Source organism: Cryptomeria japonica, chromosome 7 (assembly GCF_030272615.1).
Source record: "Cryptomeria japonica chromosome 7, Sugi_1.0, whole genome shotgun sequence".
Taxonomy (NCBI): domain Eukaryota; kingdom Viridiplantae; phylum Streptophyta; class Pinopsida; order Cupressales; family Cupressaceae; genus Cryptomeria; species Cryptomeria japonica.
This window is the reverse complement of record NC_081411.1, coordinates 713,684,780-713,703,338: the sequence shown is the minus strand read 5'-3', so window position 1 is coordinate 713,703,338 and position 18,559 is coordinate 713,684,780. Positions and strand designations below refer to the sequence as shown.

At 40.3% G+C, this 18,559-nt stretch overlaps 1 protein-coding gene across 1 annotated transcript; it reads left to right on the top strand.

Annotated features, from left to right (window-relative positions):
* The first annotated feature begins 324 nt into the window (after positions 1-324).
* Positions 325-2,717, top strand: LOC131040253 (L-type lectin-domain containing receptor kinase SIT2). The gene has a single exon (XM_057973147.2). The coding sequence runs from the start codon at positions 644-646 to the stop codon at positions 2,591-2,593; it is 1,950 nt and encodes a 649-aa protein (XP_057829130.2). The 5' UTR covers positions 325-643; the 3' UTR covers positions 2,594-2,717.
* The last annotated feature ends 15,842 nt before the right edge of the window (positions 2,718-18,559 follow it).

Here is an 18,559-nt window from a genome sequence, read left to right as displayed (position 1 = left end):
AGCTATTGGTACAAAACAAATTTATTAATGGTGTTTTCACTATGACATCTATTGGGGGGTCAACATGGTATCAAGGTGATGGGTATTGGAACTATTTCAGCCATTGGTACTCTTCCCCTATATAACTTAACTTACTTTATATGTGGATGCTTAACAACTTCTCTTGATTGGACAATTTTCTGATATTTATTATTAAACAATTCTCTGACATTCCAAGACAGTTGATTAGACAGTTTTCTGACATTTATTAATAAATATAAGAAGACTGTTTAAAAGATGCATTTTATAGACATATTCCTGTGGGGACCCCCTCCCCCAAAAAGGACATTTCCTTTTGCCTCCTCGTTGCATGTGCTCCGTGATAATTTAATTTACAATATGAACTGGGATGACTGGTAAGTAAAAGAAATATAAAATTTCATTTTATTCTTAAATTCAAATGGAATTCCATAAACCATCTCACTGGTAAACGGAACTGTCCAGATGGAGTCGAAACACCGTAGAATGAATCATCTCCCTCTATTTTCTTGTTTACTGGTACATTGAAGATTTACAGGATCCAAGCTTCATTGTCCAGTGAATATTGTCCGTCTTGAAGTGTTTCAATACCTATTTTTCCTTTCGTTCATATAAACTGAAAGCCATGTCTGTCCGTATCCTAGTTATCCTTGTGCTGCATGCATGCCTTCCAGCACAAGCTCACACAAGTTTCCGCTTCAACAAATTCAATATCTCCACCCTTTATCAGGTCGAAATTGCTTCGATCCGTTCTGGTGCTATCTGCCTCACTAATCAATCACAACACGTCTCTGGCCGTGTTTTATATGCTCAGCCTGTTCAGATGAAAGAACCCAACTCCAGAAATATGAGTTCATCATTTAGCACTACCTTCGTATTCGCTATGGTTCCTTCTTCCTCCGATCCTCCACGCAGCGGGGACGGTATGGCCTTTATAATCACACCCTCCAAGTCTCCAGTGGAACAGTCTTCATCTCACTTCCTCGGTTTGTTGAATACCTCCAACATAGGGAAGCCATACAATCATCTGTTTGCCGTTGAGTTCGACACAATCTTCAACGAGGAACACCTTGACATCAACGATAATCATGTCGGTGTGGATCTCAACGACCTCCATTCTGTAAAGTCTGAAACTGCGGGGTACTGGATTGGCAGCCAGATTCAGGAACTAGATCTGAACAGTGGACACAATATTCAGGCTTGGATCGACTACGATCATACCCAGCAGCGATTGAATGTTACAATAGTAAAAGCTGGTTCACCCCGACCCCAAAAGCCTCTCATATCTCTCAAAAATATGAATCTGTCCAACATATTCGAAGAAGAAATGTACGTTGGTTTCTCTGCAGCAACAGGAACTGTCGTTGAAGACCACTGTGTCCTCGCCTGGAGCTTCAGCACAAACGGATCCGCGCCTGCGCTGGATATGTCTAATCTTCCTTCTCTTTTCATGCGCAAAAGTTCCAACTCGAGACTTATAGCCGCTATAACTACAGCTCTGGTGCTTGTCTTGTTGCTTCTGATTGCTGCTGCCGTTTTCTGGTGGAGGAGAAACAAGTACAGAGACGACACAGAAGAATGGGAGATGGAGTATTGGCCTCACAGGTTTAACTACAAAGACTTGCATATTGCAACCAAAGGCTTCAGAGATGAACAAGTTTTGGGCAGTGGAGGTTTCGGTCGGGTTTACAAAGGAGTCCTCCCTGCTAACGGCCTTGAAATTGCTGTAAAATCCATCTTTAAAGAAAGCAACGAAGCCATGAAGGAATTCATTGCAGAGATTTCAAGTCTGGGGCGTTTACAGCACCGAAATCTTGTGCGTATCAGAGGGTACTGCAGGAAGGGAACAAAGTTTTTCATAGTGTATGACTACATGCCAAATGGGAGCCTGGACAAGATGATATTTGACAAGACGAAGAGCGTGCTGGCATGGGCTCAGAGGTACAGAATTCTGAAGGACGTGGGTGCAGGATTGCTGTATCTTCACGAAGAGTGGGAGAAAAGGGTAGTGCACAGAGACATCAAATCTAGCAATGTTTTGTTGGATTCTGAACTTAATGGTAAGCTGGGGGACTTCGGACTTGCTCGTCTGTATGAGCATAGAGGAGACCCAGAAAGTACTCGTGTGGTAGGTACGCTTGGGTACATAGCACCAGAGCTTGTACACACAGGAAAGGCCACTCCTAGAGCAGATGTGTTCAGCTATGGTATTTTGATGTTGGAGGTTGCCTGCGGGAGGAGGCCTGTGGATTCCTCTCTGGATGCTTCTCAGATGGTAATGGTGGATTGGGTGAGAGAGCTGTATGTGAAAGGCAGGCTCACGGATGCAGCAGATGCCAATCTTGGATGTGAATATGTTGAAGATGAGATGGAGAAGGTGCTCAAGTTAGGACTGCTGTGCTGCAACCCTCAGCCCGAGGCGAGACCTACTATGAGACAAGTACTGCAGATAATTGAAGGTGAAGTCTCTCTGCCCCCTGTATATCTGTATGAAATGAGTGGCGGGAGCAGTAGCTCATATCCAAGTACAGGAGTATCCTATGCATCGACTTCCAACACTCTAGAGGGACGGTAGTGGAGAGTTCATCAAATTTGTCATCATTTAATAAAGGATCCTTTCTTTGATGAAATTTCCAAGTTTCTTTGTGAATATTGGTTAAACATGATGAAGGTTTTCTTTAATTTTTTAAGATATATGAAAGCTTCTAGACAATGACTTCTTCACATATGGATAGAAAAAATGGTTTTGTGGCTTTCTTTTACATCTTTCAAGAAATGTATGAAAGTTTTTCTTTTTATAATGATTAAAGATTTATTTTCATTACAATCTTATGTATATTTTATGTGTTTTCGTATATGAACACTTGGGTTAGGATGTTATTGGAGATTTTTTTTCAATTACATTTATAAGAATATTTGCATTGAAGCATTATGGTGGCAATTATAATTGACTTTGGATTCATTTAAGACACTTATACATTCATAAAGACTAGATGAAGAAATAGAAAATCTTGTTATGATAAATGATGGCCAAATGTGTTTATAAACCTCAAAATGGAGTAGAATGTGAATTGTTAAGAGTTACTATAGAAAAGGCCTTTACAATTATGCATTTTAATTAGACACCCATTGATTGAGTCCATGTGACACCCATGTCAAATCATTGGTATAATTACTATTCTCAAAAGATGCTCTCTAAATTGGACATGTGATTTTTGTTTAATAAAATAGTTTTGGTATCTATTATTTTGGTTAATTTGTTTGTGGTTTCTGGTCTCTATCCTTGGCAATATATATTAGAGTTATGAGATAATGATTTTAAGATATCATTGTCTTTAGGTACATGGACACTATCAAAATGCTATTAAATTTAGAGTAGTAGTAATTTGGTGTTGTATCATATGCACATTGAAGATTGATACATGCTTGTCTTCTTTCTTTGATGGTTTTCATTTTTTTTTCCCTTAAACAATTCCTCATTGTAAATTTTGAGTCTATATAATTTGTTAATTTTTATTTTTTTTGTTGGTTTATGCACCCTCACACATTCTTTCATGGTAACCCAACATTCAAAAAAAAAAAATCTAAATTTGCATACACTTAAAAGAAGATTTATTACAATAATTATACCCTATTTCTCAACATTTCCAAGGGCTACAATATCAACAAAATCATAGCAAGTATGGGATATTGTTAGAATTGCATATCAAGGAATGAAAAATATAAAAACACCAAAGTTGTAAATATAGACAAGATATTTTGAAACTATGTCTATGAATTATTCTAAATTTATAAATTTATTTTTATCAGTTTTTTTGGGGGGGGAAGTTAATAGTTGCTAAGGGGCAACACCCAAATTTTATATCGATCTCTAGAAAGATATTACAACTATGGTAGTTACATAATCTATTATGTGTTCGCTACTAAACTATTCTAATCAGTGAAAACTTTAGAGGCTAATATTCGCCAATTGGCTATTTTTTGAAATTTGGGAATCAAATTTGGCTAATAATTTCAACTTTTAAGGTGACCCAATCGCCACAATTTTACAAAGTTCTATTTTAATTTTATTTAAATCACTAGAGAATTTATTTTATAAATTTTTTTAACTTTAAGAATCGCCACAATATTTGATACATGATTGGATCAAATTCGCCAACATTTTATAATTTATTGTAGAAATCCAAATTAATTCACCAATAATATATCATAATTATTAGTTACTTTAGGGTTATATCAACAATCTTTTGTTTCCACCATTGATTTAAAATATAATCTAATGACCTTCATTGTATTCCATGAGGTAAAATATACCTACAAATTGTAATGCTCGTGGGGTTTGAAATTGCTTTTGAATTGTTGACTTCAATGAAAACCCCATGAGTATTACAAATTGTTTGTAAATTTTATCTCACAAAATAGAATGAGGGCTATTAGATTATTTTAAGTTAATGGTAGAAACCAAATAAAGTATAGTCTAACCCTTAAATTCATTAATGATTTCAACCTTCGTGCCTTTACTTTTTCTATAAAATATTATTTTTAAATGAGAGGAAATGCAATAGTAATTAATGCATACAGTGATTATTTTCCAAGATTCGCCAATATTTTCTTAAAAAAAAATTGATATAAACAAATTCACAATAAATCTATTTTTTTTTTTTATAAAAAGGAAAGATTCGCCAATAAACATTATTATTATTTTTAGAAAAAATTAAATATTCGCCAAGATTTTGTACAATTTTTTGAGGGGAGGTTTCTTAAAGTTATCACTGATTCTAATCCCTCCTATTCTACATAGATATTAACACTGCTAAGAGGCATAAAAAAACAATACATTCACCCCCATGTTGCAGACCTTCTCTATTCCCTTTCCTATTCCTTAATAGCCTTCACGGTAAAATTGGGGCCAAATATCCTATATTTTCTATATCTGTCACCCTACAGATACTAACAAAGATTATCAAATTTTCGGAAAAGCAAATCAGGTGGTAGAATCCACAGCTCAAGGTTAGTCTTCTTCCTCTGCTCTCATTTCCTTTCTTGCGAGTGCTTTGGCCACATTCAGACATTCAATGTCGTACGTGTTGTGGGTTGGACTGCTTGTAATTTCTTCAATGTCACAACTGCCATTCTTCACCCATTCTTCTCCCTATCCTAGACCCCATTCCTCGCTATCTTCACTCTCGTCTTCCAATAGCAGCCCATAGGGGGCTCCACTGGCTAGGCAATATTATATAACGTGCATTCATATTGGGGGGTTTAGCATCCCAAAAATGAGGGTACAATATTGCCTATCGGTGAAAATAGGGGGTTTTTTATTCGGGTTATGAAAAAAAAAATATTTGGTGAAAATAGGGGGGCTTTTAATTCAACATGTGTATTGGGAGGGGGTAACAATAAAGAAGTTCAGGGCAATATTTTTTGAGAATAGGGAGATTCTTTAGTATGCCATGAATGCACATGCTATAATTGAAGCAGTCATCGGTTAGGAGGGACCTCAAAGAGATCAATCCAGACCGGTCAACAAGAGTAAACACAACAGAAACACAAAGATATGATGGAGGCAATGTAGAATAGATTATTTTATTTCATGAAAACTAATTACAACCAACTGGTAACAATTGGGTTACAGAAACCAGCTCACAGGCCTGCTAAAACATGTCCAAAGTATAAAATAGTTCACAACCGGGACCTTCAATCTTAAGATCTATCTTCTACTCTAAGTCTAACTACTTGATTACATTCTAATGTTCAATTACAATGATTTATATGATCCAAGGGGATCTGGTCGGCCCATAAAGGGATCAAAACCCAAAGAACAAGACCTAGCGTGTAAAACCAACAAGGTCGGCCTCCGCCAAAGAAATTCCTCTGAAAAATCTAAAGGATGAAGTGCGGATCATGGGAAAAGGTTGGCCACACGTGAAGGAACATCAGAATCAACGCTTAGGGCTCTGCAAGCTAAGGAAGGGGTCCAACAGATCACCAATGCAAATAGGTCTAGGCAACCGATAACAAGAAATTGTCAAGGAAACTGATAGAGATAACTTGTTGAAAAATGATCCAAATGCTCTATGGTTTGGGGATAAGGAAGATGATCAAGTCTTCAAGTAGAATCCAACTCTACAGGATCCGATGAGCCAAATCCGGGACACACAGAAAGAAATGTTAAAATTGCAAACAAAAAGCAAAACATAAAGGAAAATATTTTTGGTTGATGCAAGATTGCTATGAACCGGGGATGCTCCTGCATCAATAACTCAGGTTCATTAAGTGAAGCCCTCATGTAGTAGCCCCTTTGCTTCCATATAGTCCTTAACTCATCCTTCATCTCGGTCCAGAATGATTTTAGACAAATGAAGCACGAATATAATGCTTTTCTCAATCCCTTCCCATCATGTCTCCAACATTTCCAGCTCCAAGGTGTAGACAATGGGGATTTCCTCACATCCCCATCATGACCCTTCAACATGTCGTAGTTATGGGACAATAGAATGAGCAGGCCATCATCCACATTATCGAGGATTGCATCAATTGCTCCTAGGAATGTGTGCTTAAATAGAATTTGACACTACTTCTTAGCCCCGGCCTTGGTCACCCCCATGTATAATAGTACCACCAAAAATATTTTCATGACGTCTGTGTTAACCTTGTACCAATGGAAAGCATTAAGAAATTATTCCCCCAACATAGTTTTAACCACATGAAAGACTAGCGGGTGTCTAGAAGAAAGTATGGTTGTCATTCATTTGTTTATGGCCTCCCCCAAGAACCTGACATCTTTCATTTTGTTGATCCAAGCAATATTGGCATGTCCATCACTCTCACCTCGTCAAACTACTATAGATAGGAAGAACAAAATGAAACATCCACCACCAACTGCTCCTATTTTTATTCACTTGCCCTATGTCACCATGATGAGCCTCTAGGAAGCTCAATAAATGTTTAGACATCCAACACTTCATTCCAAATCTACGAGATTGCCTTGAAGGATTTTATTCGAATTGTTCCACACATTTCTACGCTCTTCCGTATTATTGCCATTTATTTATGACACCTCGCTACTAGGATGACCCCTGCAGTAAATGTGTGGTACGCCACAATTGTCACAACAAGACATCCCTTATTATTCCTTTATACATTTGTATTTCATCTATCTTTCCATTATACTTCCTCATTTGCACTATTTTTCATGTGGCTAAATTGTGATAGCACTCTCTCCTACTAATTATTACATTAGTCATTACTAATCTTGTTGTCTTTATACTATCTAGGCTTTTGGGTAAGCGCAAGGATGGCATCATTTTGCTCGTACTAGTGTCCCAATTAAGTTTTCTTTCCTGCCACCTCATCACCTCCATTATGCATCGTATTAGCCACATCATTGCCTTCCCAATAGACGTGGCTAACCCTAAATTCCACGAGCATGTCAAACAACTCCTTAATAGGACAAAGCTAATGAATAAATTTTTGATTCGAGGTATGGTTGATATGAATGTCATTTACAATTATAAGGGAGTCTCCTTCAAGATGAATACAATTAGCTCCCATCTCCAAACCCATCAGTAAACTGACCAAGGCAACTCTGAATTCTGCAGCATTGTTAGTGGAATCTTTGAGAGATATATATCTTTTTGTGATTGTCTTCTCACGTTCATCCCGTGCAATACACTCAACCCTGGTAGTCGTCAAAATGACCTAGCGAAAATCTTCATGCCTCGAGAAAAATACTGGTCATTTTTGGATAAATTTTGTTTTATGCCATATGCTTCAGGCTCAGGGTTTTATGCATTTTTGTTTGAAGTCTTGGTTAAAACCCCTAAACTGGTTATAATTTTGCATTACCTTTTTCCACTTAAGTTTGAGGGTTCTAGTAAAGTGGACGGGGCCTTTTTTATGTCCTATGCATTACTCTATTCGACGGTTTCTTATGTTTTCTTAAGTCTACGTTTTATTTCTCCTAGGCGGGTCCCCTTTTAATTTTTCATTTGCTGCATAAATTTTCCTAAGTCCAACCTTAAGGATATTTCTATCAATGTCTTTGTGATATCAATCAGTCTACTAAAGTTTCTTACCATCTGCACATGTGTTAATGGATGGAGATATTTTAATAATGGTAAAAAAGATGCTCAATCGTTAAATGGCTAGAGAAGGCAGACATTATGGCCAACAGGATAGAGCTCGAACATATCTGATGGCTCTTGCTACCCCGCGGTTGAACATGCTCAGAGGTTAATGATCACGACATTGCAAGATGATGCCACGTGTCTAGGGAGGACTGAGGTAAGTTGGAAGGTGGGGACCATTGACTGGGGTAAAGTAGGGAATGAGTCGGAAGTGCTATGTCATACTTTTGTTGGGCCCGCATGCCACATGTGATGGTCAATGCCAGATTGACCAATTTTGTTTGTGCAATTTGCCATTAGGGAATAAATCAATGGTGGAGATTCAAACTTAGTTCAAATGCAGTATCAAGTCGTTTCTCCACTCGCGCGAGCAATAATGGTAGATGATACAATGACACTTTGCTCTAGAACAATGATTAAAATGTATTTTTGAGCTATTTTGAACCACTAGAGCATTCAAAAGAGATTGAAGAGAGATTCCAGAGCCGAGGTATTTTTCAACAATTTCTTGCAATGCAGAATTGAGGTTCACCTAGTGCATACATAGCAGTAAATTGTTGAATTCCCTTCCGTGTTTTCAAAACTGTTGAAAGTTGTGAATTGCATGAGATTATGGTGAAAGGATTGTGAATTGTTATAGGGTTAAAATCTTGAAATAAAAGGGGCGAGAATTTTCATTTTTCTATATTGAGATTATTAAGTCTCGTGTTAAGCCCTAGTCTCCCTCCTCCATATGTCGGTAATTGTTAAAAAGGCCCTAATCAAGTAGAATGGCTCCCTTACGAAACCACTCAGGACAGACAGAGTATTTGAAGATAAATCTGTTTGATGAGGGTAAGTGCACCAAGTTGTGGTACCAAAAAGGTGCCACTTTTTATCTTTTCATAAAAATGTGTCATTGACATGAAAAGGTCGTCCAAACCTACGGGTTGGATGCCCAAGGCAAATCCAACCCAAAGGGTTGGTATTCTCCCAAGAAAACCATTTGGTGAGTGCCAAATATGGCGCTCGCCCTATTTGGCAGTCACCAAATGCAAAATTTTGAATTTTCACATTTGGTGCTCACCAAATGTGAAAAGTCAATTTTTGCACCAAATGTTTTGCATTGTCTTATGTGAAGGTTTTGTGAGTGTGTAGATTTTCCAATTTGGGCACAAGTTATATCCACCCCCAAAGGAGAATATATACATAAAATATAACATTTAGTATAGCTCTATAGGACTTATAATGTAGATTCTAGTTTTTAGAGGATCATATAAAATTTCAAACAGTCAAATTTCAGTAATTAGCATGTTCCTAGTAGCATTCTTTAGCTATGTATCTCACTCTCTTTATCTTCCCCAAACTCTAGACCTATCTCTTTCCCTCTCTTGTCTCTCTCACTTCTCTATCCTTGACTCTCTCCCTCTCTCTTCTCTCTCACTCTCTTATTGTTTCTCTCCCTTCCCACTCCTTTCTCTTGCTCACTACCTATCCCTTTTATCCTCTCTCTCCCCATATCTAGGGCTGTCCCTCCCTCCCTATTCACCTCACTTCCTCTCCCTCCCTATATTATTACCCACCTTTCTTTCCCCCTCTAGGTTTCTCACTTATCTAATTGTCCACCCTCTAGTTATCTCCCTCCTTCTCCACCTTTATCTCCCTTCTCCTTACCTCTATGAATTTATGCACTCTCTCCCTCTCTTCTCTCTCTCTCTCTCTCTCTCTCTCCAAACCTATCTATCTCCTCATTCTCTAGGTCTCTCACTTCCTCCATGTCTACCTCTCCATCCATCTCCTCTTACTCATTTCTTTGTTCTTCTATCTCTTCTATTCTCCCTCCCTCCCCTCTCCAGGTCTCTACCTTCCTTTCTTCCTCTCCCCCTCTCTGTCTCCCTCTCCCACTCTCTCGTCTTCTCTCTTCCTCTCTTATTCTCATTCTTAATTGTCTAGGTCATTACCTCTCCATCCCACGCTCCCTCCCCTCTCTTGGTTTCTCCCTCCCTTCCTCTCCACCTATCTACCTCTGCATATAGGTCTTGTTACCCACCTCTCTTTATCCCCCTCTATCTATCTCACTTCTCTCTGGCCATCTAGGTCTCTCACAAATCTATATTCCCCCTCTATAGTTCTCTTTGTCCCTCTATACCTCTCTCTCCCTCCTCCTTAACCCTATCCCTTTATGAACTCCCTCATTTTCTCTTCCTCCCCTAACCTCTTTATCTTCTCCTTCCATAGGTCTCTCCCTCCCTCCATGTCTACCTCTCCATCCATCCCCTCTTACTCCTCTCTTTTTTATTATATCTCTTCTCTTCTCCTTCCCTCCCCTTTCTAGTTCTCTCCCTTCATTTCTTCCCCTCTCCCTCTCTACCTTCCCATCCATCCATACCCCCATATATATCTCACTCCCCCACTTTTTTATTCTCTCTTCCTCTTATATTCTCTCTCTCTACATTTTAGGTCATCAACTCTCTCTCGCCTCTATAGGTTTATCACTTCCTTCTTCTCCACCTATTTGCCTCAGCATCATGTCTCATTACTCACCTCTCTCTCCCCCCCTCTATCTATCTCATTCCTTTATCTTGTCATCTAGGTCTGTCATCTCTCTTTCCCAATATAGTTCTCTCACCTATCTATTTGTTCCCTCTCTAGTTCTCTCCCTCTCTCTTCCCCTCTATCTCCCTCCCCCTTTACCCCTATTTATTTTTTAACTCTCTCCTCCTCTTCTATCTTTCCCCCCACCTCTCTATCTTCTCTTTCCCCAGGTCTTGTAGTCCCTCCATGTCTATCCCTCCCTCAATCCCCTCATACCCTTCTCTCTCTTTATTCTTTCATCTCTCCTCTTATCCCTCCCTCCCATTTATAGGCATCTTCACTCTTTTCCTCCCCTCTCCCTCTCTATCTCTCTCTCCTTTCCCTACTAATTCTTATTCTCTCTTTACCATCTACATCATCAGATTTCCATCACACCCTCTCTACCCCTCTCTAGGTTTCTCTATCATTCCCTCTCCACCTCTCTACATCTCCATCCATATCTCATTACCAACCTCTCTCTATCCCCCTCCATCTATCTCAACCCTCTCTCTCGCACACCCTATCTAGGTCTCTCATGCCTCTCTCCCCCTCTAGGTATCTTATATATGTATATAACCCATCTAGGTATGTGCATGAGCATGGTGGCCCATATGACCCCTTAGGAAACCATTACTATCTATCTTAGGACACCATATGACATCTTAGGACAACATATGGTGTCGTTACAAGTCATATGGTGTGCTAAGGGGTCATATAGTGTCGTTACGGGTCAGGACACCATATGACCCCTTAGGACACCATATGGTGTCGTTAGGGGTCATATGGTGTCCTAAGGGGTCATATAACACCATATGACCCCTTAGAACACAATATGACCCCTAACGACACCATATGACCCCCAATGACACCATATGACCCTCAAGAAACCATATGGTGGTCTTAGGGGTCATATGGTTTCCTAAGGGGTCATATGGCATTCTATGACTCATTAGGATGCCATATGACCCCTTAGGACACCATATGAACCCTTAGGTGTCATATGGTGTCGTTAGGTGTCATATGGTGTCATAAGGGGTCATATGGTGTTCTATGACCCCTTGGGATACCGTATGACCCCTAAGACCACCATATGGTATCTTGAGGGGTCATATGGTGTTGTTAGGGGTCATATTGTGTCCTAAGGGGTCATATGGTGTTCTATGACCCTTTAGGACACCATATGACCCCTAACGACACTATATGGTGTCCTAAGGGGTCATATGGTGTCCTTAGGGGTTATATGGTATTCTATGACCCCTTGAGACACCATATGACTCCTTAGGACATGTCATATGGCCTAAGGGTTCATATGGTGTCGTAAGGGCTCATATGGTATTCTATGACCCCTTAGGACACCATATAACCCCTAATATCCCTATCATAAGGTGTTTTATGACCCCTTAGGACACCATATGACCCCTAAGACCACCATATGGTGTTCTGAGGGGTCATATGGTGTCCTTAGGGGTCATAGGGTATCGTTGGGGGTCATATTGTGTCCTAAGGGGTCATATGGTGTTCTATGATCCCTTAGGACACCATATGACCCCTAACAATACCATATGGTGTCCTAAGGGGTCATATAGTACCCTTAGGGTTCATATGGTGTTCTATGACCCATTAAGACACCATATGACCCCTTAGGACATTTCATATGGTGTCTTAAGGGGTCATATGATATTTTATAACCCCTTATGACACTATATGACCCCTAACATCACCATATGGTGTTGTAAGGGGTCATGGTATTTTATGACCCCTCAGGACACCTTATGACCCCTAATGACAACATATGGTGTCCTAAGGTGTCATATGGTGTTCTTTAACCCCTTGGGACACCATATGAGCTCTTAGGACACCATATGACCCCTAAAAACACCATATGGTGTCTTAAGAGGTCATATGGTGTTTTATGTCCCTTTAGGACACTATATGACCACACACAACACCATATGACCCCTCACGACACCATATGGTGTCCTAAGGGGTCATAGACCACCATATGACTCTTTAGGACACCATATGACCCCTAACAACATCAAATGACCCCTTAGGACACCATATGGTGTCATTTGGGTTCATATGGTGTCCTAAGGGGTTATAGAATACCATATGACCCCTTAGGACACCATATAATGTCCTTAGGGGTCATATGGTGTCCTAAGGGGTTAGATAGTGTGCTAAGGGGTCATAGAACACCATATAACCCCTTAGGACATCGTATAATCCCTTAAGACACTATATGACCCCTAACGACATCTTAGAGGTCATATGGTGTCCTAATGGGTCATAGAATACCATATGACCCCTTAGGACACCATATGACCCCTAACAACACCATATGACATGTTATAAGGGGTCATATGGTGTCTTAAGTGGTCATAGAACACCATATGACCCCTAAGGACACCATATGACCCCTTAGGATGCCATATGGTGTTGTTAGGGGTCATATGGTGTCCTAAGGGGTCATAGAACACCATATGACCCCTTAGGACACCCTATGCTAGTCTAAGGGGTCAGATGGTGTGCTAAGGGGTCATAAAACACCATATGCCCCCTTATGACACCATATGACCCCTTATGATGCCATATGACCCCTAATGACATTATATGGTGTCGTTAGGGGTCATATGGTGTCCTAAGGGGTCATATGGCATCCTAATGGGTCATAGAATACCATATGACCCCTCAGGACACCATATGACCCCTTAGGACACCATATGACCCCTAACGACACCATATGGTTTCCTAAGGGGTCATATGGTGTCCTGAGGGGTCATATGGCATTCTATGACCCCCTAGGACACCATATGACCCCTTTTAACATCTTAGTACATGAAATGAGCACTTGTGAAACCATATGACCCCTCAAGACACAATATGGTGTCGTTAGAGGTCATATGGTGTCCTAAGGGGTCATATGGTGTCCTATGACCTATTACGACATAATATGAGACCATATGAACCCTAATGACACCATAAGGTGTCGTTAGGGGTCAGATGGTGTCTTAAGGTGTCGTAAGGGGTCATATGGTGTTCTATGACCCCTTAGGACACCATATGACCCCTAACAACACCATATGATGTCCTAAGGGGTCATCTGATGTTGTTTGGGGTCATATGGTGTCCTAAGCTGTCATATAGTGTTCTATGACCCCTTAGGACACCATATGGTGTCGTGAGGGGTCATATGGTGTCGTATGGGGTCATATGGTGTCCTAAGGGCTCATATGGTGTCCCAAGGGGTCATAGAACACCATATGACACCTTAGGACACCATATGTTGTCATTAAGGGTCATATAATATCCTAAGGGGTCATAGAACACCATATGACCCCTTAGGACACCATATGGCATAATTAGGGATTATATGGTGTTGTATGGGGTCATATGGTGTCCTAAGGGGTCATAAAACACCATATAATCCCTTAGGACATCATATGTCCCATTAAGAAATCATATGACCCCTTATGACACCATATGGTGATGTTAGGGGTCATAGGATGCCATCTGACCTTGTAGGACACCATTTGGTGTTGTTAGGGGTCATATGGTGTCCTAAGGGGTTATAGAACACCATATGACCCCATAGGACACCATATAACCTGTAACGATACCATATGACCCCTTAGGACACCATATGGTGTCATTAGGGGTCATATGATGTCCTAAGGGGTCATAGAATACCATATGACCCCTTAGAACATCATATGACCCCTTAGGACACCATATGACCCCTTTGGACACCATATGATTTTGTTAGGGGTCATATGGTATTCTAAGGGGTCATAAAACACCATATGACCCTTTAGGACATCATATGGTGTCATTAGAAGTCATATGGTGTCCTAAGGGGTCATCAAAGACCATATTTCCCATTAGGACACCATATGACCCCTTAGGATACCATATGGTATTCTTAGGTGTCATATAGTGTCCTAAGGAGTCATATAATACCGTATGACACTATGTGACCCCTAACGACACCATATAACCCCTTAGGACACCATATGACCCTTAACGATACCATATGACCCCTTAGGACATGATATGGTGTTGTTAGGGGTCATATGATGTCTTGAGTATCAATATGACCACTACCCTCAACCATATCTACCCTAAACAATGTTTCATCAATCTTGTACCCCATACCATAAACCTTATCTACTACAACCTATTATCTAAATCCTATATAGGGGAGGGAGAAAAAAGAGGGGATAGGGAAGAATATAGAGAAAGAGAGATCTATGAAGAAAGGGAGAGGTGGGTAGGGAGTGGCTGAGAGACCTAGAGAGGGAAGAGTAGATAGGTGAGGGAGAGAGAATAAAATAAGAGAGATAAGTGCATAAAGAGAGAAAGAGGGGTAAGGAGGTGGAAATGAAAGAATTAGAGGAGAGAGATATAGAGGTGGGAGATCTAGAGCCTAGGAAGAGAGGTGAGAGACCTAGGGTGGAAAGATAGAGGTGAAGGAGATACAAGGGGATTAAGAGACAAAGAGGGAGATGTAGATATGTAAAGATGGGGGGAAGGAGAAAAATCAGTATGGAAAGAGAGGTTAGGAGGGAGATGTATTAATTAAGAGAACACAGAGAGAGTGGAGAGAAACAATAAGAAGAGGAGAGATGAAGGGAGGGAAGGATAGATATGGGGATAAGGAGGGAAGGTGAGAGATAGAGGGAGACAGTATAGGAGAGATCTAGAGAGGGGAGAGAGAAAAAATAGAGATAAGAAAGGGGGAGAGTAATAGATCTAGATTTTTTGGTAGATAAAGAGGTGATGAGAGAGATAAGAGAAGGAGAGAGTTCATAAAGGGAGATGGGTAAGGGGTGATGGAGAGAGAGAGGTGGAGATAAATGGAGAGAACTAGAGAGGGGATAAATAGAGAGATGATATATGTAGAGCATGAGATAGAGATTAAATACCTAGATGGGAAAGATAGAGGAGAGATAGATAGAGGGGCTTAAAGATAGGTGACTAATGAGACATTAATGGATAAGTATAGAGGTGGAGAGGGAATGAGGAAGAAACCTAGAAATTTGAGAGAGGGAGGTAGAGAGAGCAGGAGAGAGAGGTGACAACCTAGACAATGGCAAGAGGGAATAGATAGAATAGAAAAGAGATGACTAAGAGGGGATGGATGGAGAGGTAGACATGGAGGGATTCAGAGACCTAAGGAATGAGGAGATAGATAGGTTTGGAGAGAGAGAATAGAGGGATAGATTTCATAAATGGACAGGGGTAAGGGAAAGGGAGAGAAATATGGAGATGGGGGGAGAGAACTAGAGGGTGGACAATTAATTAGGCGAGATACCTAGAGGGGGGGAGAGAGGTGGGTAATAATATAGGGAGGGAGAGGTAGTGAGGTGAATAGGTTGGGAGGAAGAGACCTAGATATGGGGAGAGAGAAGATAGAAGGGATAGGTAGTGACCAAGATAATGGAGAGGGAGGGGAGTGAAATAATAAGAGAATGAAAGAGAAGAGAGAAGGAGGGAGTCAAAGATAGATATGGGGTCAAGGAATGAAAGGTAGAGAAGTTGGGTTTAGCTAGAGAGGGGAGAGAGTAGTGAGAGAGACAAGAGAAGTGTTGGTGTAAATAAATATTCATTATGTATATTATTACACTTTACTTAAGTTAACTTAGGATAATGCATCTCTTCGTAGTTTGGATTTGAGACACTTAGGGAAGTGTGCACATAGGGATAGAGCTTGTAGGAGAAATTCCACCTTTTGTGGTCTTATTTTGCTATTACACTCCATATTCGGTGGGTCATCCACCTCTTGTGGAATATTATATTATTTCTCCTACCTACCCCTAGTATTTCTTACCTACCCTTGTTTCTCATTGAGCCACATGTCATAATTGTGTGCTCGTACATCCATATGGCCTTGCCTATATAAGTAGGCCTATATTCATTGTATTGGTTAATCCAGTTGATCATTTGCATATTGATGAGAATACAGTTTTGTTCTTGTCATTCTATTGTCTCTCTTTTTATGCTTTTCATTGTGCCCTTGATCTTGGCAAAATCCTACATGGTATCAGAGCCTATAGGGCTTCATTGATTAGTCTTTTGGAGACATTTTGGAGGCTTCAATTTTTGAATTTGGGGATCTTCATTTTTTTGGGGGTGTCATACAGTGATTTGGACATCACGGTTGAATCCGGGAGGCCATTTCCATGAATTTCGACTATAAAGTCGACCTATTTTGGTGAGAAATTTTTTTTTGCCCATTTTGACTATTATTGTACGGATTTCAAATTTTTTTTAATATTTTCCGAAAAAAAAGGAGGTATTTTCTGAAAAAATATTTTCAAAAAAATTTTTTTAAAAAAAAAATTTCGGGAAAAAAAAAAAAAAAAATTCATTTTTTGGGGGGTTCGCAGATCCCCCCCTCGTGACCCCGCAGTACTCTGCAGGTTGCAGGGCCGTACCCCGCTATTGTTGCCACTGTCCTTCCCGCAGATCTTCTTCGACTCCTCCCGGCGTTGCTTGCAGGTCTTCTTGCTGGTGATCCCGACTTCCGGCTTGGCCCCTACGCATCTCCTGACACCCTGCTCCGGCGGCTCTGCAGGCTGCTGCTCCCTTTCTGGCGAGTTCTGGCCCCATAGATTTCTGCCCGGGACCACCGTCCAACACCGCCATGGCCGCTGTCGACACTACCCCACAGACCCACCAACCTCGATAGTTATTTAAACTGACGGACCTGTGCCTACCATGTGGCAGGCGGCCACTGGCCCGCGGTCAACATCCGTACGCCAGCTCATCGCCTAGTCACACAGTGCCACATTAGCATGTCCGTACGGTACGGATGCCACGTAGGGAGGAGATGAAGTTTTTTGTGACAGCCAGATAGGCATCAAATTTAAGCCTGTCATTTGCTGACGTCAGCAGTATTTTGAAATTTTTTGACCCCCTCTTCATTGAGCTTTTCAGTTTTGCAGTTCAACTTTGAAAGGCCATATCTTGCTCATTTTTCCTCCTTTTTTGGTGAATTTTTTTTTTGAAATGGGCTAAAATTTCGTGTTCTTCATAGTGGTGTGGTTATTTTCTGGTTTTAGTGTATAGGGTTTTCAGAAGTTTTGGATTCTCTCAGCTGTACCTGTCCAATCTCCAATTCTGCAACTTCAAAGGCCTCGTTTGAGATCATACGACCTCCTTTTCAGGTGCCGTTTTTTTTGAAAGTGCATGTTTTTTTGTCTAATTTCATAATCTATGATCAGATTTTAGAGATTTTGAGTGGAAGTTGTACTTTCAGATATTGGTCTTATTTGGCCTATTAGGTACTTGTAAAGTGCTTGGATCTTAGTTTAGATCTCTTGCATTATTAGTTTGAGTCTCTTTTGGCCTTATTGAGGTAGTTGTAAAATTGAAATCAGAATCCCACTTTGCCATTTTTTGCAAGTGGCCCATTGTATACGCACTAAGTATAAAGTGCCAAATCATCACTTTTGGGGGGGTTCTTTGATTGAGTGAATTTTGGGGGTTGTCTTGTGTGATTGTGCCTCTCTTTGTGCTCTTTCATTTTTGTTGCAATGAGTCCTCATAAATTTCCACCTTTAACTTGACATAATTATGCATCATGGAAAATTAAAGTATGGAGCAAATTAATGGAAAAGGGTCTCACGCATTACATAGATGGAACAATAGCAACACCACCTGATCCTAAGGCTGATCCTAATGCTCAATTAGAATGGCTCACTAAGAATTGCATGGCTCTTGGAACTTTGTGCAAGTATGTATCAGATGACCTCATCTTTCATATTGAAAAGTGTACTACAATCAAAGATGCTTGGGATATGTTTGAGAAATTGTATGGTCAAGTTGATGAAATCAGAGGTTATAAGATTGACAAT

What these genes read in the sequence shown, in the direction of transcription:
- LOC131040253 (XM_057973147.2), top strand. Translation starts at nt 644, where the DNA reads ATGTCTGTCCGTATCCTAGTTATCCTTGTGCTGCATGCATGCCTTCCA.